This window comes from Drosophila subpulchrella, chromosome 2R, assembly GCF_014743375.2.
Source record: "Drosophila subpulchrella strain 33 F10 #4 breed RU33 chromosome 2R, RU_Dsub_v1.1 Primary Assembly, whole genome shotgun sequence".
In the NCBI taxonomy this organism is placed as follows: Eukaryota; Metazoa; Arthropoda; class Insecta; order Diptera; family Drosophilidae; genus Drosophila; species Drosophila subpulchrella.
Window position 1 is genome coordinate 1,955,723 of NC_050611.1, and position 26,605 is coordinate 1,982,327.

At 44.4% G+C, this 26,605-nt stretch overlaps 1 protein-coding gene and 1 long non-coding RNA gene across 2 annotated transcripts; both read left to right on the forward strand.

Moving 5' to 3' along the window:
• Positions 1–831: 831 nt before the first annotated feature.
• LOC119550833 lies at positions 832–6,057 on the forward strand. Its single transcript, XR_005219501.1, has 4 exons — positions 832–906; positions 964–1,507; positions 3,365–3,629; positions 5,452–6,057. It is a non-coding gene; the product is annotated as an uncharacterized LOC119550833 (long non-coding RNA).
• A 3,598-nt stretch (positions 6,058–9,655) lies between these two features.
• On the forward strand, positions 9,656–26,394 carry LOC119550854 (protein patched). The gene is made up of 6 exons (XM_037859826.1): positions 9,656–10,520; positions 20,448–21,001; positions 21,876–23,805; positions 23,933–24,140; positions 24,206–24,477; positions 24,688–26,394. The coding sequence occupies exons 1-6, from the start codon at positions 10,392–10,394 to the stop codon at positions 25,456–25,458; spliced, it is 3,864 nt and encodes a 1,287-aa protein (XP_037715754.1). The 5' UTR covers positions 9,656–10,391; the 3' UTR covers positions 25,459–26,394.
• Positions 26,395–26,605: the final 211 nt, after the last annotated feature.

The window sequence follows — 26,605 nt, forward strand, 5'->3', positions numbered from 1 at the left end:
TTCTTCTTTTCTTTCAGCATTTCCAGTTTCTACCTACCGCAGCAGTGAAATTGTATATAGAACCCCAGAAAGTTCAGCCCGCATTTGAGAGTCGATCAAGTTATTAACTGGAGATTCCGATTCTTCTGCAGTGCGCTCTCTCTACTTTTTTTGATAAATGGGCACACGCCTAGAGCGGGCTAATCGGAAACTTCCGGCAGATTGAAGCTCATAAATAAAATCCTCCATACACCCTGAAAAATGGTTTAATCGAGGGTGTCACATTTCGCTTTTCGCTATTGATTCATCGGACTTCCTTTCTATTTTAGAAATATTTATACTTTATCTTTTATCTCTATCGAATTTCACTTCTAGCACTACTGAACAATTTGGTCTATCTTTGGGCAATGCTCACAATAGCTTTACCTTTGCCAGCAATTCATTTCAATTAATATCGTTTAATTCTAGTAAGATCTTTCCATATATTATGTAGTTTACGTATAGTTTGGTCGATTTTTTTTTTTTTTTTTTTGTCAGAGTGGCAAAAATCTACAAAACCTTAATATTCTAGCGCAAAACCAGATTTTGGAGGACTTTTCGAATAAAAATGTTATTTGTTTTTCAGTTTGTCTAAAAACGTCTTAAACAGCTTAAGAAACTGTAGTTCCACTACTTTTGAAAAGCCCGCTTGATTGGCGGCAAACAGCAAAAAATAGCTACATCAAAAAGTGTGGACGCATTGTCCAAATGCAATTGATTGTCAAAAACTGTAGTACTTACTAATTTTTTTTCTTAATTTTAATCAGTGTAGCCTTGAGATTCCTCAATTTTTGACATGGTCCAAAATAGTCAAGTTACTTCATTGTGAAATTTTTTGGCGTCCGAGTTGGTTCGTTCTTGTGTACAAAAAGATTTGCGGGTGAAAATGTAATTTTTTTTGTCGGGTTCAACGTATAAGAAGATAATGTTGCCCTTACTTAATAGACCGTCAGTAAGTCGACCGGAGGAAAGGCTCCCCGTAAGCAGCTGGCCACCAAGGCTGCCCGCATATCGGCGCCCATCCACTGGTGGAGTGAAGAAGCCGGAATTGTGGCCCTACGTGAGATCCGTCGTTACCAGAAGTCGACCGAGTCGCTCATCCGCAAGCTCCTCTTCCTGCGAGTGGCTCGTGAAAATGTCAAGGACTTTAAGACTGAATTGCGTTTTCAGTCGGCGTCCTTTGGAGCCCTTCAGGAAGCTTTTGAGGCGTATCTATGGGTCTATTCGGAGGTACTAACTTGTGCGCCATCCACGCCAAGTGCATAACCGTTATGCCCAAGGACATCCGGATGGCGCACAAGTTGGTATCTTCGAATAGAGCCACTAGCAACTCCTCAGAAGCTTCCTGAAGGTCTCCAATGGCCGCCGATTGGAAACGCAAGTCATACGCAAGTCTGTAGCTTGTGTAGTTCACAAGTTACGGGCATACGTTTAATTTTTAACGGAGCCTCGGTTTTCGAAAAGTGGTGTCATTCGACGTTTATTTTCAGTAAGTATACAACTGGTCTAATATACATTTATCCCCAACGGCTCCAACATATCAAATTTTCTTAGATTTTTACTTTTACACATTAACTGCTTTTTCTTCCAAGCCAATTACAATTTGTAAAGTCTTTGTACTGGAGTATCACTTGTAGCGATCGGACTGTCACAGTAGATAATCATTTCTTCGTGTATATATAGCAGTCGCCTTAGCACACTCTCCTGGTGCGCTTCGTCACTACGTGGATTGCCGTCCACAGTGATTTGATAATTAAATTGTGTTTGAACTTGAGTTGCTTCAAATTTAAATAGATTCTCCTTTTTGTTAAATGTATTATAGACAATTAAGATTGAGTATATTCCTTGGTGTAGTGCTGGCAAAAACAAGATGGCAGGGGTGACGGCCCACGCCTGACCCCGACTGCGACGACCGAGAGACTTGTTGGGCTTATCAAAGGGCGATAGAGGGCGACGTGTGCGGGCCCCGCCCCCGCCCCCGGGTCAATTAAAACGCTCGCTGAGGGCAGCGGGCAGCGGGCAGCGGGTGGCGGGCTAACAACTCAATACAATGTAAACAAATGATATACGGTCGCAGGGCAGCGTCACTTCAGGTCGTCCTCCATGCTCGGGGTCCATCTCCATTTCCATTTCCATTTCCAGTTTCAGCTCGGTTTTCGTTTTCCGGGCCGGAGCGATTGAAACGTTTCTACCTTTTCCACAAAAGCGACAGCCGCACAGCTGGACTCGGCCGACTGGCTCTGCAGTCGCTGCAAATCAATTCGAAAGAGATTTTCATTTGATCCGAGCTCGAGTTTGAGTCGTAAAAAGCGGGCCTGTGGTTAGGCTTACATTTGACTGCCTGGTGGTCCCGGCCGATCCGATCCGCAGCGATCGTATCTGGCCAGATATGTCGGCCCAAACAAGTTGAGTTGTCAACGCAGCTCCGCAGGCCACGTGAAGTGTCGTTGAGTTATGACGGTCCTGGGTTTACTCTCAATCTGAATCTCGAACCCAATCTTAGCCCGAAGCTGGCTTAATGTTGGGTTTTTACGACTCTGCCGGGCATTTGCCTAATTGATCGTATTAAGCAGTGGGAAAAGTAGTTTGGGTAGTTGGGATTTTCGATTGCACCTGGGTGATCCGCGTCTAGGTGCACTAGCCAGGTGTGTTTTTTTTCGAAAGACTTTTGAAAGTACACTATCGAGTTTTGGGGCACAGCACATTTTATAAGTTGCACTACAAAGAAATAAAAAAGAATCAAGAAATGATGGTTTCAATTATGGTTTCCTGCCAACCATTTGTGCCACCCACTCACGGTTGGTACAATCCAAACATGAACCCATGTCTCCCATACTCATTCCCCACAAGTTCAGCGTTCAATTAGTTGGGTTCACACACACAGTACCTACTCTTATTACTTCACTTCACGGCAGTGTAAATAAAGACGGGCCGTAGGATGGGGCACCGCAGTGGGGTTAGGGGGGTTAAATGGCCAAGGGGCTTTGGGGAGTAACGAGGCATACCTTCGGGCCGTAAATAAGCAACTCAATGAGCAGCGAACGCCAGCGCACGTGCCTCATAAACCACCGGGCGAGTCACCGGTCTCCAAGCCGATCTTGTACACTGAGAAAAAGGTGTTGCATTGCAAATGTCTCGAACTTAAAATAAAGTAAACATTACCAATACTTAGTGAGTTGTTTAGGCAAATTAAATATATTCGGTATTTAATTGATTCTGATACGTAGGAAAGCCATAATTCCAAAAGAGGACAGCTTAAAGAAAATTTTATTTTAATTGCCGCCTTTAGATATTTTATCAAATTGAATGTCTTTCAAAAACTTAAAAAATATTGTTTTCTGTGTAGTTAAGTCGAACCCGAGCCGAGTGGAGTCAAGTCGAATCGAATCGAGTTGGAGACCACCCAGGTAACGATTTGTGCAGTCATTCCACGAATTCCCAGCTGAGGGGGCGTCGCGTCTGTTCTTCGTGGACTTTTGTGGCGAATTCTGCAGACGGGGAGTGCTGGGGGCATTTCACATTTCACCAGTCCCAAGTATGCTAAGGATGGCCCACGGTACCCGCCTGTGACCATTGTCAAAGTCCAAATTATGCATGCGTCTCAGAGATATGTAAGTTTAATATAACCGGACAGTTGCGGGCAAAGTCAGAAAGCTTGTAGAATTGAATTTTGGAAAAAATAATGCAAGATATATACATATTTTATTTTACAAAATGTAAATATGTATTTTTAAATATATAATTCTTATTTAAATCTTGTTGTCATGAACAACATTTCCTTCCTTGGCTAAGTAAAAATATAATATTTTTAATTCAAGAACCATCCGACGCCAACTATGATTTTCCTAGTAAACTTTGGAATACATTATGGAAACGTATCGTACTTTAAAAGTTTCCATTTAGTATACTTTTAACACAGTCTATTATTTTAATCTCTTTAATTCCTTTATATAAAAAAAACGATTTAGGAAGTTATTACTCAAATCTACTTATTAGCAAATATTCACCCATGTAAATGCACAACTGTTTATATTTCAAGCTTACTATTACCTTGACCACCACTGTGTTTATGTAAATTCCCGCAGTGGTTGTGGCGGTGCAGGGCGATAAGGCTCAGCGCATGACGCCCACGCAGTCGCAGTGTCGTCATGGTCGCCGTAATCGCAGTTGGAGCAGCGAACGAAATTAATTTGACAGCCAACGCAAAACGCATGCTTCGTCAACATTCCTCGCCTCCACCTCGGCCACCCCTCACCCGCTCCGCCCCCTCGCTCCCCGGATATATCTCCAATCTCCGGGGATTCGACAACGACGACAGGCAGACCCACTGACGTTCCGGGCTTATCGCCTTACTCTTATATCTATCTTAAGCTTGTTGTTGGCTCGCCCCCTTCGCCCTCCGCTGCACCTCCCTCATTGTCGTTATCGTCGTTGCAGTCACATTAACACATCCGACTTCAAAAAGGGTTATGCGATGAGCTTAACTGATGTCGCTGGAGTGGGGATTACGAGGGAATTAATGGGTTGGGGATTTGCAGCCGGCATTGCGACGAAATCGGAATCGAAAAGAACATAACAATGTCAGTTTGTTCGTCTTAATTTGTGGTATCCAAACAATCTCGGCAATATAAAGCGGAACGCGGAACTAAATTATTATGAAAGGTGGCTAAGAAAATTGCATTTCCTATATCCTAAAAAAGGAATGGTATTTTTATATAACTAAACAGAAGATATTAATTTATCATTTTAAACGCCTTATGTTTAACTGAATGGGTTTGCCAATCAATTCGACAGCCCACATAATTAACTTCCAAAAACTCGGGGGCCACCCGTAAGGCACTTTCCCTTCCAGCTGAAATAAACTTCTGGTGGAAATGTCGCCACGCGTGGGCTCGCCAAATGATAACCAAAAACCCATCGATCCGTAACCTTACCGCAAAAAAAGAACCAATCCCATCGAAAACAAAATCCAAAGCCGAAACAGTCGTAGATGGAGAATAAGGTTGAATGGGACGAAGTGGTTGGGCCATGAACACTTCGAAAAAATGTGTTACTGTCGTACTCTTCTTTGTTTGAATCCAGTTAATATATCAAATTTTATATGGAACAATTGAATTGCACAGTCGTTTTCAGGATTCACTGGAATGAGAATGCTGCCGAAATGTATGCAATAGTTTCTGATTTGATTTCATATTCAACCCAATATCTAAAAATGAACTTATGATTAGAGCAGTAGTGGCAATGCTTATTGAGGTTTTAGCACTCAAAGACCCTCACTTGCATAAGAAACATTATCTTGTACTCAGTACTATTTTTATTACATTTAAAATGGCTTGACCTAAGATAAAATTTATTTTATTTTATGGAATGAATTTACACTTTTTGAGATACTTTTATAATTATTTTAACATAACTTCTTCATTTTTTGCACAGATTTTCGCCAAGTGCACTGCGAGAAGCAGAGCTGAAAGCCTGACAGGACCACACACGAAGCTGGAAAAACCACACACCGTCGAGGGGGCGGGGGCAGACTGCTCAGTTCCCCAGTTCCTCAGTTGATGATGTCGGTTGCCGGTCGCCAGTTGCCGTTGGTCGGGGCGGTTGATTACATGAACAAACGAACCGAACGATCCGAGCCAGGCTCCAGACCCGGTCCGGTCCCCCAGATCGCAGACCCAACCGCAAAAGCCGACGCCAAGATAACGAGTTAACCCAAACCCAAGCCCAAACCGCAGGCACCGGGATGTGTGGGGAAAAGGGGCCCAGGGAACCACACACGCCATGTCGCTGGGGATTCGGAATCGCGGGCCTACGTATTACCGGTGGCAAATAGTAATTATTACATTAAATGCACCGCAATAATGCAGCAGCGACGTCAACATTTAGCCATAAAAATTGCTTGCACTCCGCGACTGCAAATGCAGTTAAACTTTAAGTGGCGGAGCGAGAAGTGCACCTAAAACAATTTCGTGTTCTTCTGAAAGACTAATTAGCAAATTAAAATATTGTATGAAATAAATATTTACTTTACTACATCTTTATTGTACTTATAATATCAGAACCATTAGAACTATTAAGTACATATGATTTTTTCATAGAGTGCAAGATGATCGATATTTTCTTCAAGTCGACTGTGTGAATGGGCTATGTTGTGGTTGGGGAAAAGGGGGAACCACAGGAATACAACCAGCCGGGTAATGTTAATGGCGCTATAGGCCAATGACAAATGCAATTGCATTGCCATGGAGATCGGTCGGAGGGACGTGGGGATGGTGTATCAAGTTGAGGTCTAGGCAACGCTGCACTATAAATTAAGACATTATACGATTAAAAACAAACAGCCTGTCGTTAAAGTCGCCGGGGAGCGAAAGAGAAGGGAGATTGGAGCGAGGAGATCAGGGTTAGAAGCCAGCCTGAGCAACGGGTTACTGAGCAAGATCTACCGAATGAAATCATTTACATTTTAACATAAATATTCAAGGGAACAATGGTATGCCAACTTTTAACAATCAAGAAAATCCAATAAATCAGGAAAATGAGTAAAACTAATTATATTTTTTAATAACAATTACTAGAAGATTATAGCATTGATTTTTATTACAAAAAAAAAGCTTATCATAAGTTCTTTTATTACACTGCATATTTTTAATGCCCATAATTCTTTAAGTACAAGAAACATTTAGTTTTTGGTCGCGAAAATATAGTAACAAATACGCCATCTGCTGGAGAATATGTAAAGCAAGCCTGAAATTGAGTTGGATCACAAAAAAGAGTTGATACTTGCGTCAGTTGTTTAAATTTTAATTGTCGAAATTATAGGTTATATGTAATTTTCAATTGCCTTTTAACCTGAGCATAAATAAATAAATAAAATAATTGTCGAAAGGCAGTGCTTTTAACACACAAGAAGTTAGCCCTTTTTAAGAATTTTAAAATTTTTGTAACGTGGTATTCATGATCGACTGTAGATTTTTAGGATTTTGCTTAAAAGTGAATGATACCGAGTATGGGTCCAGCCCAGTAAGAAGCTGCTTTTGCTTCCAGGCGGGCAAAGAAGAGATCCAAACTTCAACTCCAGCCATAAAAGCAACAACAACAACAGCAACACTGTTTTCGTCTCTCCCCCCTTTTCAACCTTATCTGTCTCCCCGCCTCTCCAACTCTCCGGCTCTCCCCATCGCCATCCGCCAACTCCAAACGAAACGGCAAATGAAGCTCTCAAAGCGAACTCAGCTTCGTTGGTGGTCCATTGGCAGCTGGCCACACAGGCGCAGCTTGTGCACGAGTGTGTGTGCGCGTCGCTCTCTCCCTCTTTATCTCTCTTGGGGAATTGGAGCTGCAGGCGAATTGAGCGAAAGCAAAACAAACTGCAAGTCATTGAGAGCAAAAACTCGAGAGCCAGCCAAAGATGGCGCAATCTTGGGTGATCGGGAGAGGAATAAAGCTAAAATATGCATGTTGGAGAAAAAATGCCGCCCATGTCGCCAAAATGCGCCACACGCAGAGTGAAAGAGACAGCCTGTGAGAGAGGGGGCAGGAAGAGCGGATGAGCTTGAAAAGAGAGCACAACACATGGATGTGGATGCAACGCTAGTTCAGGTGAGTGAGTTAGAGAGAGAGTTGTTGTTTTTGATTATAATAGCCCGCTCGGTGGTGGGTCCACATTCACATCCACGTCTCCCTCTCCGTATCCGTATCTTTCTCCCCCAAGGAGTGCGAGCGAGAGGGGGCACCACCATGACGCTGCAGATGCATTCGAATTTGAATTTGAGTTTCGATGGAGTTGAAGATTCGAGCGCCAATTTTTGCGGTCGTTCTGAAGAGTTTTTTATTTGTTTATTTTGTTGTTGTTGCCTCAGATGGAAAGGGAAAATCGTGGATGAGGGGGAAACACAAGAACCAAATGAATTTTCATTCATAAACTCAGAAGAAATAAGTTCTGATGAATAAATTTAAATGGTCCACTGGTTTTCTTCAATCATTTAATTATTTTTTATTTTCCGTCTTTCCTGAAAAAAGGGAAATTTCATGAAACCACATTCTATATTATTATAATAGTACAAAATGTTTGGTAAATGTGCTTTCTAATATATGTTTTTGCCTTATCTGTATATGTACCTATCGGAACTAAAGTAGATAAATACTCAAGATTGTTTTTAAAAAACTGTGTTTATAAAGGGTTGATTACAGGACATATGTATAATTTTTTCTTAGAACTAATTTGCCGGCAAAAACATCGCTTCTTGGGTGGTCCTCGCACACACATACAATGCAGCCCCTTGAATATTTGAGATTCACGGGGCGAAGATGCTGCAAAACAAAGGCTGTGGAGAAGCAAAAACATCCTGCCGCTCATAATTTAGCATCGGCAACATGCAAAAACAGACATCATCGCATGGGGCAGCAACAACAACCATAAAGCCAACAGCACAGCCAATGTAAAGCTAACAAATTTGCCAACAGTTCGCGGCACGAACACACACACACACACACAGGAGCCTGCCACGCACGCGCTCCCCACAAACAAACTCACACACACTCACAGAAATGAAAGCTCCAGTGGACTGCGCTGCCGACGCTGAAGGCCGACGTCGGCAGCGGAAAGGGGCGGGGCGGGGTGGGGCGACCACCCACAACGCTCGGCGGTTTCAGTTTAATGAAGGCAGCAACAAATTTATTTTTGGGTGGTCCACACTGCAATGAAAATAAACCACCGTGGCAGCTACAAAAACAAAAAAAATAAACAGCAGCCAAAAGCACTTTGGGTGGTCTTTGCGAAAAATAAAAATAATGGCACGCGAATAACAACAATAGAAATTAGCGAGCAGTGAATGTTAGAGGGGAGTTAGCTCGATGAAGAAAAAAGAAACATAACCAAGATACTGAGGCAATACGTTATTTTTAGCTTTAATTAATTCTTAAATTAGCTGTAGAAGACGGTGTTTTTAACGTTTAAAATTTTATCAAATGCAACCCTTAAATCGAATTTGTTGACTTATCTTTAAGTTTAAAAGTAGTCTATAAGATCCTTTAAAACTTCATGATTTCTCTATAATAAAGATAAATATTGAACCAAAGCCAAAATCACTACATGTTTAAAGTCTGAAATGTGTTTAAAACGTTAAATTACATTAAGTTTTTTCTAAAAACACATGTTAGATTTATTATCTGACTTAATATTTGTAGAAATATTGATTTTAGTTAAATTTGCAATTACATAGATCTTAGTGTTAAAAAAACCATTCAGATAAACATTATGAAAAGTCGAATCAATACATTCGTGGAACAGTTCTTGACAAAGCATATTAAATGTTTTCCAACTTAAAATAGCTATTTTTTTTAGAAAACTCTTTAAACACCCCTCGGTATTTTCGGCGTGGACCTACCGTTTGATCAGCCCTCGCAGAGAGCGTACTCAAACCAAAATGGCCGCAGACGGTTGAAGAGAGGAAAAGATATTGGGAGAGGAGAACGCCGTCTGTGAATGGGTCGCCCACGCACACATGCGCAAAACGAGAGAGGGAGAGAGAGAGTGGCGTGCGCTCGGCTCGCCTAATGAAGTTGTTGGCCTGGCCTGGCTGGCGTGCCGCATCCACGAGATACAGATACATCTCTCAGACTGCGTGCGATCCTCGAACGAAACGGTTGTGAGTGCGGAGTGCGGCGACTTGAAATTTTTGTATTTTCGACTACTGGCACTCTCTGTGTGTGGTATACCAACTAGATAAATAGCACAGAACTCTTGGAAAAGCCAAGATATTGTATCTCACGGATGCGAGGCGAAGTTCATGGATTAAATGCCAGGCAACAACAAAAGCCAGCCATCCAGTGTTTAAGTGTGTGTGCGTCGCAGAGTGTAAAGTAAAGTAAAGGTAAAAGAGCGGAGGGCGAGAGAGAAAACCGAAAACGTGAGGCGTCCGTCAGTCGCTTTTCCATGTGTAATTGATGTGTGAAAATTCTGTCAAATTCCCCCAACAAAAAGTGTCCAAGATAAAACCCGAAAGCCGCGTTTGAATCGTCGGAAAAAAACCCAGCAGAAGCGAAGCCAGCAATCACAACAAAACCAAACAACACAAAGAGAGCTCAGATACACAGCGTGCGAGAGCGAGAGAGAGCAAGCGGAGAGAGCGTCTCTTCTTCACAAAAAATAAAGTAAAAAATGCAGACTGCAGTGCAAAATGCAGCCAAACAAAATACGAGATCCCAATAACAATTAACCGAACCGAAAGTCCACGAACAATCCGCACACTGCCTCCCAAGTCTCAGTTCCCGGACGCAGACAAACGGCAGGCACTGCAGAAAGAACCGATTCCCGATCCCCAGCACACTCCCCACTCGAGTCCGTCCGGAATCCGGCTATAAACATAACCATAATGGACCGCGACAGCCTCCCACGCGTTCCGGACACACACGGCGATGTGGTCGATGAGAAATTATTCTCGGATCTTTACATACGCACCAGCTGGGTGGACGCCCAAGTGGCGCTCGATCAGATAGATAAGGTGAGTCCCCAACTACAGTGGAAGCCCCACAAAACGAACCGAGTCTGAGTAATGGCGGAACTTCATTTCTATAGTATTCTAATGTAATATTCAGGATTTCTTTTCTAGCCCCATTTAAAAAAAATGTTGTATAGGGTCCTTAATTTTCCCAATATTCTGAGTAGGTATCTTAAAAAATGTTCATATACTAACAGAAATATTGTCTGAATACATAGATATTAAAGAGAGTTTAAGATTTGGTAACCATCTTTAACTTTCAGTTTGCAGAAACTACGTTAAAAGATACTTTTTTCGATACAGAGTATTTGGTATGTTCACTTGAGTAGTTCCTCAATTCAAGTTCTATAAACCGAAGCTGTTGAAGCTCGACTGTAAGGCCGAAGCGCAGCGGTTTTTGTTTAATGCGGCCATTAAGTCGCCGGGACAGATTTCAATAAATTTTATTGCCAATATCTCTCGCAATAATTTTCGCATTTTTTCGTCGTCGACGTCTTCTTTGGCAGTCGTTTCGATTTCATTTCATGTCGTTTCGTTTTCTTTTGCCCGATTCTCCGGCTAATAGAGTTGTCCGATGGTGGTTTGCCAGGCGCAGGCAGCCTATTAATTACAGTGATTAGCTAAAACCTATGCCCAGTATGTGGCCAATCGGCTTATATGCTAATTTTGTCATTTCATTCTTTAAATCGAAATAGCGTGGAGGATTTACCTCCAAATATAGGCATTTGTTGATGAAATACATGTCTGTTATAGCTATTCCTTTTAATAAAACCCATTTTGGTAACTATTGTATCTTGACCTTTCGTATAAGAAACATTTTTATGTTATACCCGTATTGCTAGATATTTTCCTCTGTGCACTGCCATCAATCCACAGCTATTTTCGCTGGGCCCAGATGGGTAGACACACAGCAGGACTCTCGTACTCGTACAAATACTCGATACCGCGATCGAGACCCGCCGATCCGAGTCGATCCCAGACGGACATATCCACAGACAACTTCATTACTTTGGCGCTACTGTGCGGAGTTGGCCTGACCGCAAACAGAAACAATAACAACTGCAACTGCAACTGCAGCGAGCGCCAAAAACAGCAAGGCAGAAATCGCCAGAAAGACTGGGCAAAAAGGCGGCAGCAGCAGGAGATCCAGTAGTGGAAAGCAGCCGAAAAGGCAAAAGGCAAAAGCTTTAGCAGCCGCAGCAGAAAATAATAAACAACGGCAGCAACAACTCGCCCAGAGTGCTGTTGGTGTTGGTTCGTATCTGTGTGTGGGTCCGTCCAACATGGGTGGGCGCCGAGGTCTCCGCGAGAGTCATTTCGTACGTGCTGCCGGGCTGGACTGCCACTGCCTCCTCTGCCATCCCCAAGACCCCCCTTTGAAAGCCCCAACATTTCTCAGATGCTCTTTGATACGGGCTGTAGGGCGGCCTTTTCCTCGCAGATTGATTAGAAGCATGCGTGACGTAATGCGCAATCTACATAATTTCAAAACAGTTTGTTAATTGACAGAACAGTTCGGCATTGGCATAGGGGTACTTTAACTTGAAGTCAAGAGTTGATTTTCTTATTATTATAGCAAAATGCGTTTGTTTTGCTGAAGATTTTAAAAAATGGTATACTTAAAATTGCCTGCCTTATTATTATTAAAGATACTGTGAAAGATACTTTGATAATTCAAATATTAGCTAAACGCATTGATATTGATTTTGAATCAATAGAAACTTCTTAGTTTCCACAATTAGTTCTTCCATATAAACCCAATATATTGCCGGCAGAGTATCCGAATTTCGTATGTATCTCTTACGGTTTTCTAACTCAAAAAGAACAGTAAGCAATCATTTTACCCCTTGTCGTTGCCGAAAGCATTTCTGTTTGCTGTTGTTATTGCCACCGATGCAAATGAAGCAGGCAGAGATCGTTTTTCGGGTTTGGTTCGGGCCATCGAATGCGGGTGGCCCAAAAAGCGGAAAAAAATCGAGGCAAGGGAAAAATTTCACTGACGCACGCATTTTGCTTTTAATGCCTGTGCATAGACAGTGACTGCCAAACTGTTTGCCACGGCACTGAAAAACAAACAAAAAATCTAAACATAAAATTAAAAGTTGAGTGTTATATCGGTTTTAAAACTTAATATCATACATATGAGCATCATTTAAGAAATAGTGCTAATTTTAAGATCTAAAGCTATCTATCTTGCTGATATACCTAGTATCTTTGCCATAAAAGTATTATAAATATGCCCCTAAATGATTACCGGGTATGGCGTATCTTCAAAAAACTCTATTTTTCTGTGTGGACCACCGCCTCAAGTTTTCTCGTTGGTTCTCTGATGCTTTTTACAGCTTGATGTCTTCATCATTGTTGCAGCTTCAGATGCAGTTCCTTGGCGACCGCGTGGCGTGTCTTGCTCTGTTGTTGTTCCCCTTTTTTCTCCACTTTTCCCCCTGAGTTGGTTTTCCTCTTGTTTTTGCCCTCCCCGTGTGTGTGTGTGCATCTCAATTATTTCTCGTAAAGTCTCTCGGGGCTCGGTTGTAACGTGCTTTCGACTGTGCCCCATCCTGAACTCCTCTGGAAAGTTGTGGCAAACGATCGATCGTGATGGCGCCGACATCGTCAGCGTCTTTTGTGGTCGTCGTCGTCGTCATCATCATCGTCGATGGCGATTTATTTTAATGACTCAATTTAACGAAATATATTAAGACATTAAAATCGTCTAACGAAGCTGGCGAGGGATCGCAGTGCGTTAACTTCTCTTTTTTTGGCGACTATGCAAATTACCCAATGCGATTATTATTATTACCTTTGTTTATTTACTTCTCTGGAAAAAAATTCATTTTTTCTGTTGCTGGGAGGTCTCCGTTGACTTCGAGAGGATGACGTTTTCATTCATGATATGAATGGCAAATGAAGCTGAGAATTACTTAGTCAACGAAGATGATCTTCCAAGGGGTACAGCAAATATATGATGTGATTTCGTTCAATCTTGATTTATATCAACTAAAACAGTCGAACTTCATCTAACGTTTTATACTTTCGACATAGGCGGTCTAAAAAATAAGTGGCGCCCAACGTGTGTTAGAAGGTGAATTTAGATTCTGTACTCTTCGGATTTAATTTGAAAATATTTACTATAATCACTATATTTATTTATTTATTTAAAATATAAAAAATTTGGACCTAAACATATGTTAACCCAATAGTGCCAGATAGATTATATAACGTATCTCCGGGTATTTATGAATTTTGTTTACGGAATTCCTCCATAAATCAAATGCATTTACAAAGAAAACACTTTCTTCTATTTTTACTTGCAGAGATGTGTTTGCATGTGTGCACCACAAATCATCCAGTGTTTGTATCTTATAGTTTTGACTAAGAGTATCTGTTGGCTGCATTTAGCTATCCGCCCGACCTGTCCATCGATATTTATTTATTATTTACCCTAAGTCCGGCGACTGAAAATCACACAAACTGAAATCTCATTTATGGCAATGCCGCACTATCGATGCAGGGCATGTACTCGCGCCGACGCTCGTTGTATCTATAAGATACATATGAATTCATGAATGAAATCGCTTGTCCCTCCCCCCCTCTCCCTACCATCCCCCCACTATCTTTTCCCCGTTTGCTGTGCCAATTGTAAGGCAAACACACTGAAACGCACACACTTTGCACAGGAAGTTGAGCAACATTGGCGGCATTTTGAAGAAGTCTTCGCTGCCAGTGGGCAATAAATTTGTTTAGTCATGCCGGGAGATGTCCGGCGATCCCATGTCCGTTTCGCTTTTTTCACAACTGCTCACGAAAAGCAAACACAAACACAAATATTTGTGGCATCCACACAGACAAGGGGCAAACATTTATCAAATTGACATGGCAAAAACCAAGAGGAAAACATCTTCAAAAAACAAAGACCAGTAGTACATCGGCACAAACTTTGAAATTGACAAATAGCGGGAGCATCTTTATTATTGGAGTAAACAAGATAAATGCAGCAAGGGATTTATATATGGGATAAACAATTAATTAACTGTAAAACATCGAAAGAAATAATCTATTTTGTTCTTTAAAAACATTCCACATATTTCGGCCACAATAAAAAGGTATCTTACTGCTATGAAAATAGGAATATACTTGCTCTATAACTAAAGTAAACAATTTGTAGTATAGGATAGGCATTGCTTATCTCTTACGTTGTGAAGCAATTTAACAAATATGTCGTCTCTGAAAATCAAGTTTTTTAAGACACGAGCGTTCTTCTTCCCTTTATAAGTCAACACAGTTGGGAACCTAAATATTTAATCAAGACCCCAACCTGCGCCAGATAACATTGCCTATTGATTTTCAGACCGTAAGTCAAATATTATAATTTTCAGATCGTTATCTGTTTGATAAGATCTCGAGCGCGGTAGGTGTAAGGCAAATAAATCATTGTCACACTCGCGACCAATATTTGTTATTCGATATTTTCGAGTGACGGGGGGAGTTCAGATAGCAATAGCCCCTCGCAAAATACTGTTGTGGGATATACAATTAAATACTTATGAAATATTTACGAACACGAAATACCAAAAAAAAACAAAAATGAGGACGGAAAGGAAAGATCAAAGGCATCGGACCGAAAGCAAGGGCGGGGGTGAGTCTGGATCTCAAGTGGAGAGTGGAGAGTAATCCTTGAGCAAACTCCCCCGAGGAGTGACAAAGATAGGGAGCGGAGAGATACCTGCATAAATTGCTATTCCCTTTCAGAAGGGTAGCATAGATCCATCGATGGGTTTCGCTTCCCAGAAGGCCGCAGAACAATGTCGATGAAGATATCTCACGCCTACAGGCGTTTCCGGCTTAGGGTTACGTGGAGGGAATGAGACCTGGACGGAGATAGAGAGGAAGTGCTTAACAAGTTAACTGTAATTTGACATGCTGGGCGTGTTGAAAGCAAAACAAGATAAGGTGTGTACGCCTAGAAATTGTCCACTTCGGGGAAATGCCCTTTCTGGTACAAGGATGTTTTAAATACGCCTTGAGGAATGCAAAAAGCACTTAAGATCATATTAAAAAATAGCAGTCAGCAATGTTTTTGGATGAAGAAACCAAATAACTTTTAAGAACTAGCCTGTATTTCGTAAGATATATATGATATTATATGATATGATACCATATTTTCATTTCATCATTAATCGGATTCCAAGGGTCGCTCCACCCCATTCATAAATAACGCTGCAGCCCAGCTTTACATAATCCTTTGACCCATTATCCGGGGCCTGAACTCATTCCCCCCGACCGAACCCAATGGCCCACATAACTCCCACACGGTGACCCCACAATTGACAGCTTCATCTGCCGGGGCCTCACACACTCGACGCACCAACGTGGCCGACTTGACTTGATCTGCCATCTGCAGCTGGCGCGGGGAACTGGAACTCACAAATAAGAAAAACAAAAAACTCACAAAAAGTGAGGGAAAAAATGAAAATAAACCGAGAAAAAACACGAAATGCTGTTGTGCAGACGGCCACAGCTTGGGCTTCATTAGGGACGGGACGGCAACGACTTTGGCCGAGAGACGAGCCGCACATAAAACTGTTATTGTCTTCATCAGTCTGAGGTCTCGGCGAAGCAAGACATAACAACGGCCGACAGAGAGAGAGAAGAAAATCAGGAGAATTATGAAGACATTAACTCGACCACACAGCACGCGGCCCGTACCTATACCTACATATACCCGTACCCGAACCGAACCCGGGCCCATGCCCATGCACAGGCCCGAAAACCCGAAACCCCAGAGAGGGGCTTACTTACGATCAAGACCTAGAGCCAGACCAGAAACAAAAAAGGTATTCTGCGGAGACACAGTGACAGAGAGCGAATACCGGAAAGAAACATTCAAGCAATAATCACGGAATTCACTGAAAAAGCAGTTAACGGACGCGAGCTCGAACTCAAACTCGAGCTCGAAACGATCCGATACGATACGATACCAAACGAAAGCGATCGGGAGTGGAATGGCATGGAGTGCGTGTGTACCTGTGAGTGCCGGCGGTCAGGTAGGCTGCGTTTTCGATTTTCAGACGAAATAATAAAGAAATTAAAATTGTTACGGCCTCTGCAGAACGCAGGGCAGGTGAACTTTGCTTTACTTCAGTTCAAATCGAAGTGATTACAAAACTTTCCTGACAGACTGCCGAAGGAGAGAGGGTACATAATCAGGGAGCTATGCCGGTGGTCCTCTGATTTTTGCACCTGGCGCTTCTGGAGCTAACTGTAAACCGTCTGCCTGGCCGCTCACCTGAGCCGCTCTGTGACCTTCAAACCTTTTTTAACGATCTTTTTTTTACGGGCATGCAAATATATCTTTTTTTCGGGCTCGGTGCAAAAAGTAAAGAGCATAAAATGGTAATATAAATGCGGCAGACGGTTTGCTAGTCACGTTTTGGGGGCGCCATAAATTGGCGGCACCGAGAATTTGCATTCAACGGTTTCACATTTGGTTGGGCCCCATTTTTAATTGCCTCGAAATCAATTTACTTTCTGCAGGCAACCACCTCGGCCAAGTAAATGTGTGTGGTCCTCAGTGGCGGCAAATGGTCGGGTAAATTTGTTCAGAGCAATATAATGAAGAACTCCGTATCCCTGCTAAAAATAAACATAAATCGCCCAGCGGTAACGCAGTATATCCATTTCCTTAGCTATTTTGTTTGACAGCCTCCGCAGCTGTGTGAATGGCATGTGAAAATAAAAACACAGTTCCATTTAAATGCCAGGCGCGCGGGATGGGAAAAATAAAAAAACATGGGTAAAAACCATAAGATATACGCGAGATCGGATGTGGCAATCCGCGAGATTTCGTATTCAAAAACGTTATCAAGTGGCATATAACTTTTATGGAAGCTACAAGTTTTATGGCACACGCTTACGTGAGAAACATGGGAAAGCTGTGGCACTCACACACAAAGCCGACCGGATAAAAGATCCCATATCCCATATTCCAATCCCATATGTATATAGAGCAGTAATCCCTTGATCTGGCATCGAAAGATCTCAAAAGATTCCCCGCAATGATTCACGCGCTCGCTCACGTCGATCCATAAATTTGGCCCGCAATGGAATCGCCTGTCCATATGCATAATTCTATAGATGCCCTATTCATATACGATGTGTCTGGGTGGTCTGCCATATTGAATTTCATTTTATGCTAAAAATGTTTTTTTTGTGGTTTTGCATTCGATTTTTATTGCGGCATAACTGGGTGCGCTCATACTTTATGGCCCAACGCACCATATACGAGCTGGGGCTCAAGTGGTTTTCAGATTTCCAAATGGCATGGAAAAGTTTTTTTTTTTCATATTTAGAGTGGTTCCCGAAGCGGTCCGTGTAATTAAGTAGTCAAGCGCTGTGGGGGGCCCCCAGGAAATTCGATTTTTGTTTTTTGCCCCGCCAGTTGATGTGTCGGATCTTTTGATTGATTGATGCGTGATGGCGAGATTTCGAGACTGTTTACAGAAGAGAACAGAGAACTCTAAACAAACGATTTTTTTTTGTTTTGAAGAAAGCTTTGACGTTAGAGATTGTAGTTAGCAGGAAATTTGGGTATTATTTTTTTTTTAACTTAGGGATTTTGTATTATTCTTATAAACCATTTGTGTCTATTGTTTTGAGGGTCCAAGTTCAAGTGCCTGTTTTTATTGTTTTATCTTACAAGCAAAAACAACTCTTAAGTTACCAAAAAAACAATTTTTTTTTTAATCTGTTATCATCAGTTAAGCACCAGAATTTTTCTCCCTGTATCTTTGATACATTTTTACCGAAATCTCCGATCTACCTGCACCTGCTGTTCCCAACTGTTGTCGTCTTTTTCGGCCACCGCCTTGCCTCTCACTCGATCCCATTCGTCAGGGGACCGGGGTTCGGAGCTTGTCTTCATTTATCCGTTTCTGGGCAGCGGATTAGGGAGGCTGGAGGTTCCTCCAGTTGGCTGTGTGTGCGCATTTCTAATGAAGCTGTCGCAACAGCAGCAACAAAAGCAAGTACAAAGAACTAAAGTAACATTTTCATTTGAAAATGCAGCATAGGAAACCCCGGGCAGGATCATAAATCAATGCGTGACATTTCCTCACAGCGAACCAGAGCAGCGGGGGTGGGCAAAAACAAGAGGAGAAAAATGCACGGAAAAGAGGCACGCAAGGCAAAAACAGCATAAGATTGATGATATGTCACACAGCTCGAGGTTTGGGAGGCTCCGAAAGAGACGGCCTGAGCGAAGCGAAAGAGACGGCTGCAAGCTGACAAGCGTTGATGGCTCAATTTTGAGCCGCACAGTTTGCGAGCCACTGGAATGCCGGCCCAATCTAGATTAAGCTTATTTTTAGGCCCTGCCGCCCCAAGGGGCCAATGCAAAGGCAGAGGCAGAGGCAACAATGTTTGTGGCAAGAGATTCCTAGAATTTTGTGCATCTTTTGTTTGCGCACCTTGGATGGGGATGGGGCAAAGTGATGGAAGAATTCCACGAACAGGTCGCCGCGGGCAGTCTCAAAGTGGATGTGCCGCCAACGACTTAATTAATGGCGACAAAGTTGAGCGCGCCGCGTTTGATGTTCCATTTTCCCCGCATTTCCATTGCGGAAATGCAGCCAACTGGGCTGCATAAACAAGCAGCAGGAAGTGCAGGGATCGGAAGGGATCCTATCCTCTAGATATATGTGGGTACCCCCGATCCTAAGCAAACAAAGGCATTAAGCGGCGGATTATTTACGAGTGACTCCCGCTCTATCTTAACGGTAGTCGTAAAACGCTCTGAAGACCAAACAATAAAGCCATCTCGGGGTGCTTAGCTTTTTTCTCCACTTTTTCGTTGGCCACATCCACAACCTGACTTGGCCCGGGAAAAATCTGTGAAAAGCGATAAAAGGCGGGCGCAGCGCAGAGACGCCAGAACGGGGAGCCCGACTTCGAGAAGATTCGAGTTTGGGTCTGTGTGGAATGCGTTATTTGGATGCCTCGGTTCCCGACTTTGCTGGGTGCGCCACAGTTGCTGCACAGTGGGATCGAAAGGTTTTTTAAAACCACCGTGAAGCCACCCAGTAATGTGTAATAAATTCTATAAAAATGTGAGAAACTACGAAACTTTTTTCTAATTTTTTAAGTCCTTAAAGTTTTGAGTCGATCTCAAATATTATAAATCCAGTTTCAGTTCCATTAGAGTACTTTATTTTCATCTTCGTTTAATAGAACATGATCCCACTGTTTCTCTGATTGTTGGACTAAAACTTCGATTGAGACGTTAGCGTTAGCGCGAGCCTCATTATTATTTTTTTCATGGTTCTTTTTTTGTTTTGGGAAAGGGGCTCAATTTCCGTGCAGCGCTGCAGCAGCTGGGGAATGGAGAAAAAGCACGAAACTCGAGGTTGTTGGTCAGAAAGGAGCGGAGTGGAGCCGAGTTCGAGCCAGGCCCAAAGCCTGAGCAGCGATCGATCCAATTGCCCAAGCAGGCGATTATAGGTTCGCCTTTTTTTCGGCCCGCCAATGACGACAGCGGTGCCTTGTGTTGTTTTTGTGGTTCCATGGTTCTGGATCTGGGATCGGGACTTTGGGTGGGGTCCCGAAGCAGGGACGTAGCAATGGAGGGTATTAAACTCCCAAGAAACCGAACATTTTGTTGATTTATAAAAATCATTATTGTACAAATTCAAATGAGCATATTATTTGTTTGATATAGTAATATCTTAATATATGCCCCTTCCAAAACTCCGCACCACGCCCATGTGCGGATGGGTTGGCGGTCTGGCTTCATTGGGAGCCGCACATATAAATTATATGGCCACACGCTGCTTCGTTATAATTTTAATGCGTTATTTATGGCAGCGTAGAGAGTGGGGCAATCTAAAAAAAGCCAAATACTAAATGTCAAATTGCGTATTCCGTTGCATTTTGCAGGGCAAGGCGCGTGGCAGCCGCACGGCGATCTATCTGCGATCAGTATTCCAGTCCCACCTCGAAACACTCGGCAGCTCCGTGCAGAAGCACGCGGGCAAGGTGCTGTTCGTGGCGATCCTGGTGCTGAGCACCTTCTGCGTCGGCCTGAAGAGCGCCCAGATCCACTCGAAGGTGCACCAGCTGTGGATCCAGGAGGGCGGCCGGCTGGAGGCGGAGATGGCCTACACGCAGAAGACGATCGGCGAGGACGAGGCGGCCACGCACCAGCTGCTCATCCAGACGACCCACGACCCGAACGCCTCGGTCCTGCACCCGCAGGCGCTGCTCGCCCACCTGGAGGTCCTGGTCAAGGCCACCGCCGTCAAGGTGCACCTCTACGACACCGAGTGGGGGCTGCGCGACATGTGCAACATGCCGAGCACGCCCTCCTTCGAGGGCATCTACTACATCGAGCAGATCCTGCGCCACCTCATCCCGTGCTCGATCATCACGCCGCTGGACTGCTTCTGGGAGGGTAGCCAGCTCTTGGGACCGGAGTCGGCAGTCGTCATACCGTAAGTGCCCAACCATCATATCTACCTAACTGCCATAAGCACTTCATCGTTAACCTTCGGGTTTTGAACTCACGTTTTCTCGATTAACTCTTTCCTATTCTAGTTTTTAGTGCTGAATGTCTTAGTTTATGTACATCTTACTTCTTTTTTGAAAATTGATTGGCTGCACTTAACCAAAGGTTAGCCTTATCATATCTCGGAGATGTTAACTACACTTAGAGTAGCATCGTTTGAAAACATTTGTGTTTAAAAATGTATCTTTTTCCAAATTGCTAACAGTTGAACTTGACATAAGGTTAACCTTATTATATCTAGTAGATATTATCTACATTTGGAGTAGGATAGTTCGTCATATTCCGTTTAAAAATGTATCTTTTAAATAATATCATAATTTCTTTAACAATGCTATCTTAAATTTTGCTCTTCAGAAGTTCATTTAATATTAGGTCATACCCCTTTCCATTTAGCATGGGGTTAAACTTAACCTTAGGTTAGTTTAACCATATCTCACTTTTATATAAAACCTATTATGTGGACCTAAACTGTACTCTAAAAAGTAGCTTAGTTTGTGAGCATTTGCTTAAAAACTTATCTTCTGTATTATATCTTATTTTATTATCTTTGAAAATCTTATCTCTAAATTTTAATCTGCAGAAGGTCATTTAACATGAGGTTTTAATCTTCTGTTTATTTTAGCTTTCTTTGTATTTTAGTTTGAATATTCTAACCCTCCTTATATCCTATCTTTTTCACATTACCTTTATTATTATTATAATTATGTAGATTTTTTCTTTTAAATTGGATCATTGTCAATCAGATGATCTTACTTTAATCCTCATCACTTATCCATAATGGCTCCCTTTCCCCCTTGCAGAGGCCTTAACCAGCGCCTCCTCTGGACCACCCTGAACCCCGCCTCGGTGATGCAGTACATGAAGCAGAAGATGTCCGAGGAGAAGATCAGCTTCGACTTCGAGACCGTGGAGCAGTACATGAAGCGGGCGGCCATTGGCAGTGGCTACATGGAGAAGCCCTGCCTGAACCCGCTGAACCCCAGCTGCCCGGACACGGCGCCAAACAAGAACAGCAGCCAGCCGCCGGACGTGGGAGCCATCCTGTCCGGCGGATGCTACGGCTACGCCGCGAAGCACATGCACTGGCCGGAGGAGCTGATCGTGGGCGGGGCGAAGAGGAACCGCAGCGGGCACCTGAGGAAGGCGCGGGCCCTGCAGTCGGTGGTGCAGCTGATGACCGAGAAGGAGATGTTCGACCAGTGGCAGGATAACTACAAGGTGCACCACCTCGGCTGGACGCAGGAAAAGGCCGCCGAGGTGCTCAACGCCTGGCAGCGCAACTTCTCCAGGGAGGTGGAGCAACTGCTCCGCAAGCAGTCGAGGATCGCCACCAACTACGACATCTATGTGTTTAGCTCGGCGGCTCTGGACGACATCCTGGCCAAGTTCTCGCATCCCAGCGCCCTTTCGATTGTGATTGGAGTGGCCGTCACCGTTCTGTACGCCTTCTGCACCCTGCTCCGCTGGCGGGATCCCGTCCGCGGGCAGAGCAGTGTGGGCGTGGCCGGAGTACTGCTCATGTGCTTCAGCACCGCCGCCGGCCTGGGATTGTCCGCCCTTCTGGGCATCGTTTTCAATGCCGCCAGCACCCAGGTTGTTCCGTTTTTGGCCCTGGGACTGGGCGTGGACCACATCTTCATGCTGACGGCTGCATACGCGGAGAGCAACCGGCGGGAGCAGACCAAGCTGATCCTAAAGAAGGTGGGCCCTAGCATCCTGTTCAGTGCCTGCAGCACGGCGGGCTCCTTCTTTGCGGCTGCCTTTATCCCCGTCCCAGCCCTGAAGGTGTTTTGCCTGCAGGCCGCCATCGTAATGTGCTCCAATTTGGCCGCGGCTCTGCTGGTCTTTCCGGCCATGATTTCGCTGGATCTGCGCAGGCGCACCGCCGGCAGGGCGGACATCTTCTGCTGCTGTTTTCCGGTGTGGAAGGAGCATTCGAAGGTGGCTCATCCGGTGCTGCCGCTGAACAACAACAACAGCGGACGAGGGGCCAGGCATCCGAAGGGCTGCAACAACAACCGAGTGCCGCTGCCTGCCCAGAATCCTCTGCTGGAACAGAGGGCGGTCAGTCCCGGCAGCAGCCACTCCCTGGCGTCCTTCTCGCTGGCCAGCTTCGCCTTCGAGCACTACACACCCTTCCTCATGCGCAGCTGGGTGAAGTTCCTGACCGTGGTGGGCTTCCTGGCGGCCCTCATCTGCAGCCTGTACGCCTCGACGCGCCTGCAGGATGGCCTGGACATCATCGACCTGGTGCCCAAGGACAGCAACGAGCACAAGTTCCTGGATGCCCAGACGCGGCTCTTTGGATTCTACAGCATGTACGCGGTCACCCAGGGCAACTTCGAGTACCCCACCCAGCAGCAGCTGCTGAGGGACTACCACGACTCCTTTGTCCGGGTGCCACATGTGATCAAGAACGACAACGGCGGACTGCCCGACTTCTGGCTGCTGCTCTTCAGCGAGTGGCTAAGCAACCTGCAGAAGATCTTCGACGAGGAGATCCGCGACGGACGGCTGACCAAGGAGTGCTGGTTCCCCAACGCCAGCAGCGATGCCATCCTGGCCTACAAGCTGATCGTGCAGACGGGCCATGTGGACAACCCGGTGGACAAGGACCTGGTGCTGACCAACCGGCTGGTCAACAGCGATGGCATCATCAACCAGAAGGCCTTCTACAACTACCTGTCGGCATGGGCCACCAACGACGTCTTCGCCTTCGGAGCCTCTCAGGTGGGTCCCCTTAAAGATATATATACATTTTAAGTAATTCTAAATGTTGTGTAACACTTAAGTTCTCCATTTCTTACATAAAATCGATTTTTAACTAACGATATTTTTGGTTATTTAATTTTCACAGGGCAAACTGTATCCAGAACCGCGCCAGTATTTTCACCAACCCCACGAGTACGAGCTTAAGATCCCCAAGAGTCTGCCGCTGGTCTACGCTCAGATGCCCTTTTACCTGCACGGATTGACGGACACCTCGCAGATTAAGACCCTGATAGGTCACATTCGCGACCTGAGCGTCAAGTATGAAGGCTTTGGCCTCCCCAACTATCCATCGGGTGAGTTAATTAAATGGTTTCAACCAATGGCCCCAACTAATCCGCACTTCCTTACTTATCACCAGGCATTCCATTCATCTTCTGGGAGCAGTACATGACCCTGCGCTCCTCTCTGGCCATGATCATGGCCTGCGTCCTGCTGGCCGCCCTGGTGTTGGTCTCCCTGCTCCTGCTCTCCGTTTGGGCAGCTGTCCTGGTGATCCTCAGCGTCCTGGCCTCGCTGGCCCAGATCTTTGGGGCCATGACCCTGCTGGGCATCAAACTGTCGGCCATTCCAGCAGTCATACTCATCCTCAGCGTGGGCATGATGCTGTGCTCCAATGTGCTGATATCACTGGTGAGTGCGGTTCTTAAACTAATCCAAAAACTAAAACATCACAGTTAAGGTGTCTAAAAGTATGCTACAATATATTTTAAGCTCAGAAGTACAATGAATTTCCTCAGAGTTTATTCACTGCATACTTTTGGACACTTAAACATCATGTAAAAGTGATTGTATGGCCCCCCATTCCAACATTATCCTAATCCATCATATTTCCATTTCCAGGGCTTCATGACCTCCGTGGGCAACCGACAGCGCCGCGTGCAGCTGGGCATGCAGATGGCCCTGGGACCTCTTGTCCACGGAATGCTGACCTCCGGAGTGGCTGTGTTCATGCTCTCCACCTCGCCCTTCGAGTTCGTGATCCGGCACTTCTGCTGGCTCCTGCTGGTGGTGCTCTGCGTGGGCGCCTGCAACAGCCTGGTGGTCTTCCCCATCCTCCTGAGCATGCTGGGACCGGAGGCGGAGCTTGTGCCGCTGGAGCACCCGGACAGGATATCCACGCCCTCGCCGCAGCCAGTGCGCAGCAGCAAGAGATCGGGCAAATCGTACGTGGTGCAGGGATCACGATCCTCGCGCGGCAGCTGCCAGAAGTCGCACCACCATCACCACAAGGACGTGAATGACCCGTCACTGACCACCATCACCGAGGAGCCGCAGTCCTGGAAGTCCAGCAACTCGTCCATCCAGATGCCCAACGACTGGAGCTACCAGCCGCGGGAATCGCGCCCCGCCTCTTACGCGGCCCCGCCCCCCGCCTACCACAAGGCCGCCGCCCAGCAGCAGCACCAGCACCAGGGGCCGCCCACCACGCCACCGCCCCCTTTTCCGGCGGCGTATCCGCCGGAGCTGCAGAGCATCGTGGTGCAGCCGGAGGTGACGGTGGAGACGACGCACTCGGACAGCAACACCACCAAGGTGACGGCCACGGCCAACATCAAGGTGGAGCTGGTGACGCCCGGCCGGGCGGTGCGCAGCTATAACTTTACGAGTTAGCACTAGCACTAGTTCCTGTAGCCATAAGCCGTATCTGTAGGATGTAGCCTAAGCCGTAACCCTACTTGTATCTGTATAATCCATTTGTCCAGCAGGTCTGTTGGGATCCTCACTTTCTTGGATGTCAATTTTAAACCATTTTACATGAGAAATCACTTTGCAAGCCTAAGTTACCATGATCGAACATCATTATAACATATTTCCTGAGGTATTTTAATATTTATATTCAACATTTTCAAACTTATTCTAAAGAAGAAATTAGATTACAGGAACATTCTTGTTTAAACTCAAGAACCTTTTTTTTAAAAACCCAACTTTATTAAATCGAAAACCATCCAAGAAAAGTGAAAAGCCCAGCAGACCTGGGTGTATGTATATGTGTATGCATGTTAGTTAATCTCCCGGAGTCCGGTATTTGTAGAGCTGCCTTCCCCGCCCCACCCCTTTCCTTCAAGAACGTCCAACTCCTTTGAACCACGCCCCGCCGCCCCCTCTGCCTAGCAGCTTGTATGTATGTATCCTAGCACCTAAGGAATACTTAAACTTAGAGATATTTATTGTAACACACGCCACACTCAAAACACACACTCTGTACTTACATATATGATTCAAAGCGAGATTCACCCACACAAACACACAAACTAGTAATTTGTAGCTCGTAATTTAGTTTAAATATGTACATAAAACACAAGGACTTGAACCAAAATAGTATCGCTTAAACGGAAACGAAAGAAACGAAAAAATAAATTACTATTACTTAATCAAACACAAGAGAAATCCCCTAAAAAAGGTACTTACAACCAAAATAAAACGAGAGTATAAAAAATGGAAATCGAAGCGAGGAACGATTGTAAACGCGGCATTTATCCATGTACATTTGTTGCACAAAGACTGACTGTCTTTTTTAAATAAAAATATATATTATACAGTTTTTTAAAAGCGAAATTCTTGTGTTTTTCTTTTCAAAACGTTTGTTTTCATTTATGTAAAAGTAATACTTACCAATTATTTTTGGGCACACATGTGTTTTTTCTTTTAACTTGAGTTTTGATGAACTGATTTTGAGCTCGTGATTAAAAAATAAAATATTTAATGGTGGCGCAAATGGCGCAATTTTAAACAAAAAATCGTTCTCCCATTTCTAATC

Coding starts and splice junctions, on each gene's coding strand:
- LOC119550854 (XM_037859826.1), top strand. CDS start 10,392: ATGGACCGCGACAGCCTCCCACGCGTTCCGGACACACACGGCGATGTG. Junction 21,002..21,875: donor GAGTCGGCAGTCGTCATACC/GTAAGTGCCCAA, acceptor TCCCCCTTGCAG/AGGCCTTAACCAGCGCCTCC. Junction 24,141..24,205: donor CCTCCCCAACTATCCATCGG/GTGAGTTAATTA, acceptor ACTTATCACCAG/GCATTCCATTCATCTTCTGG.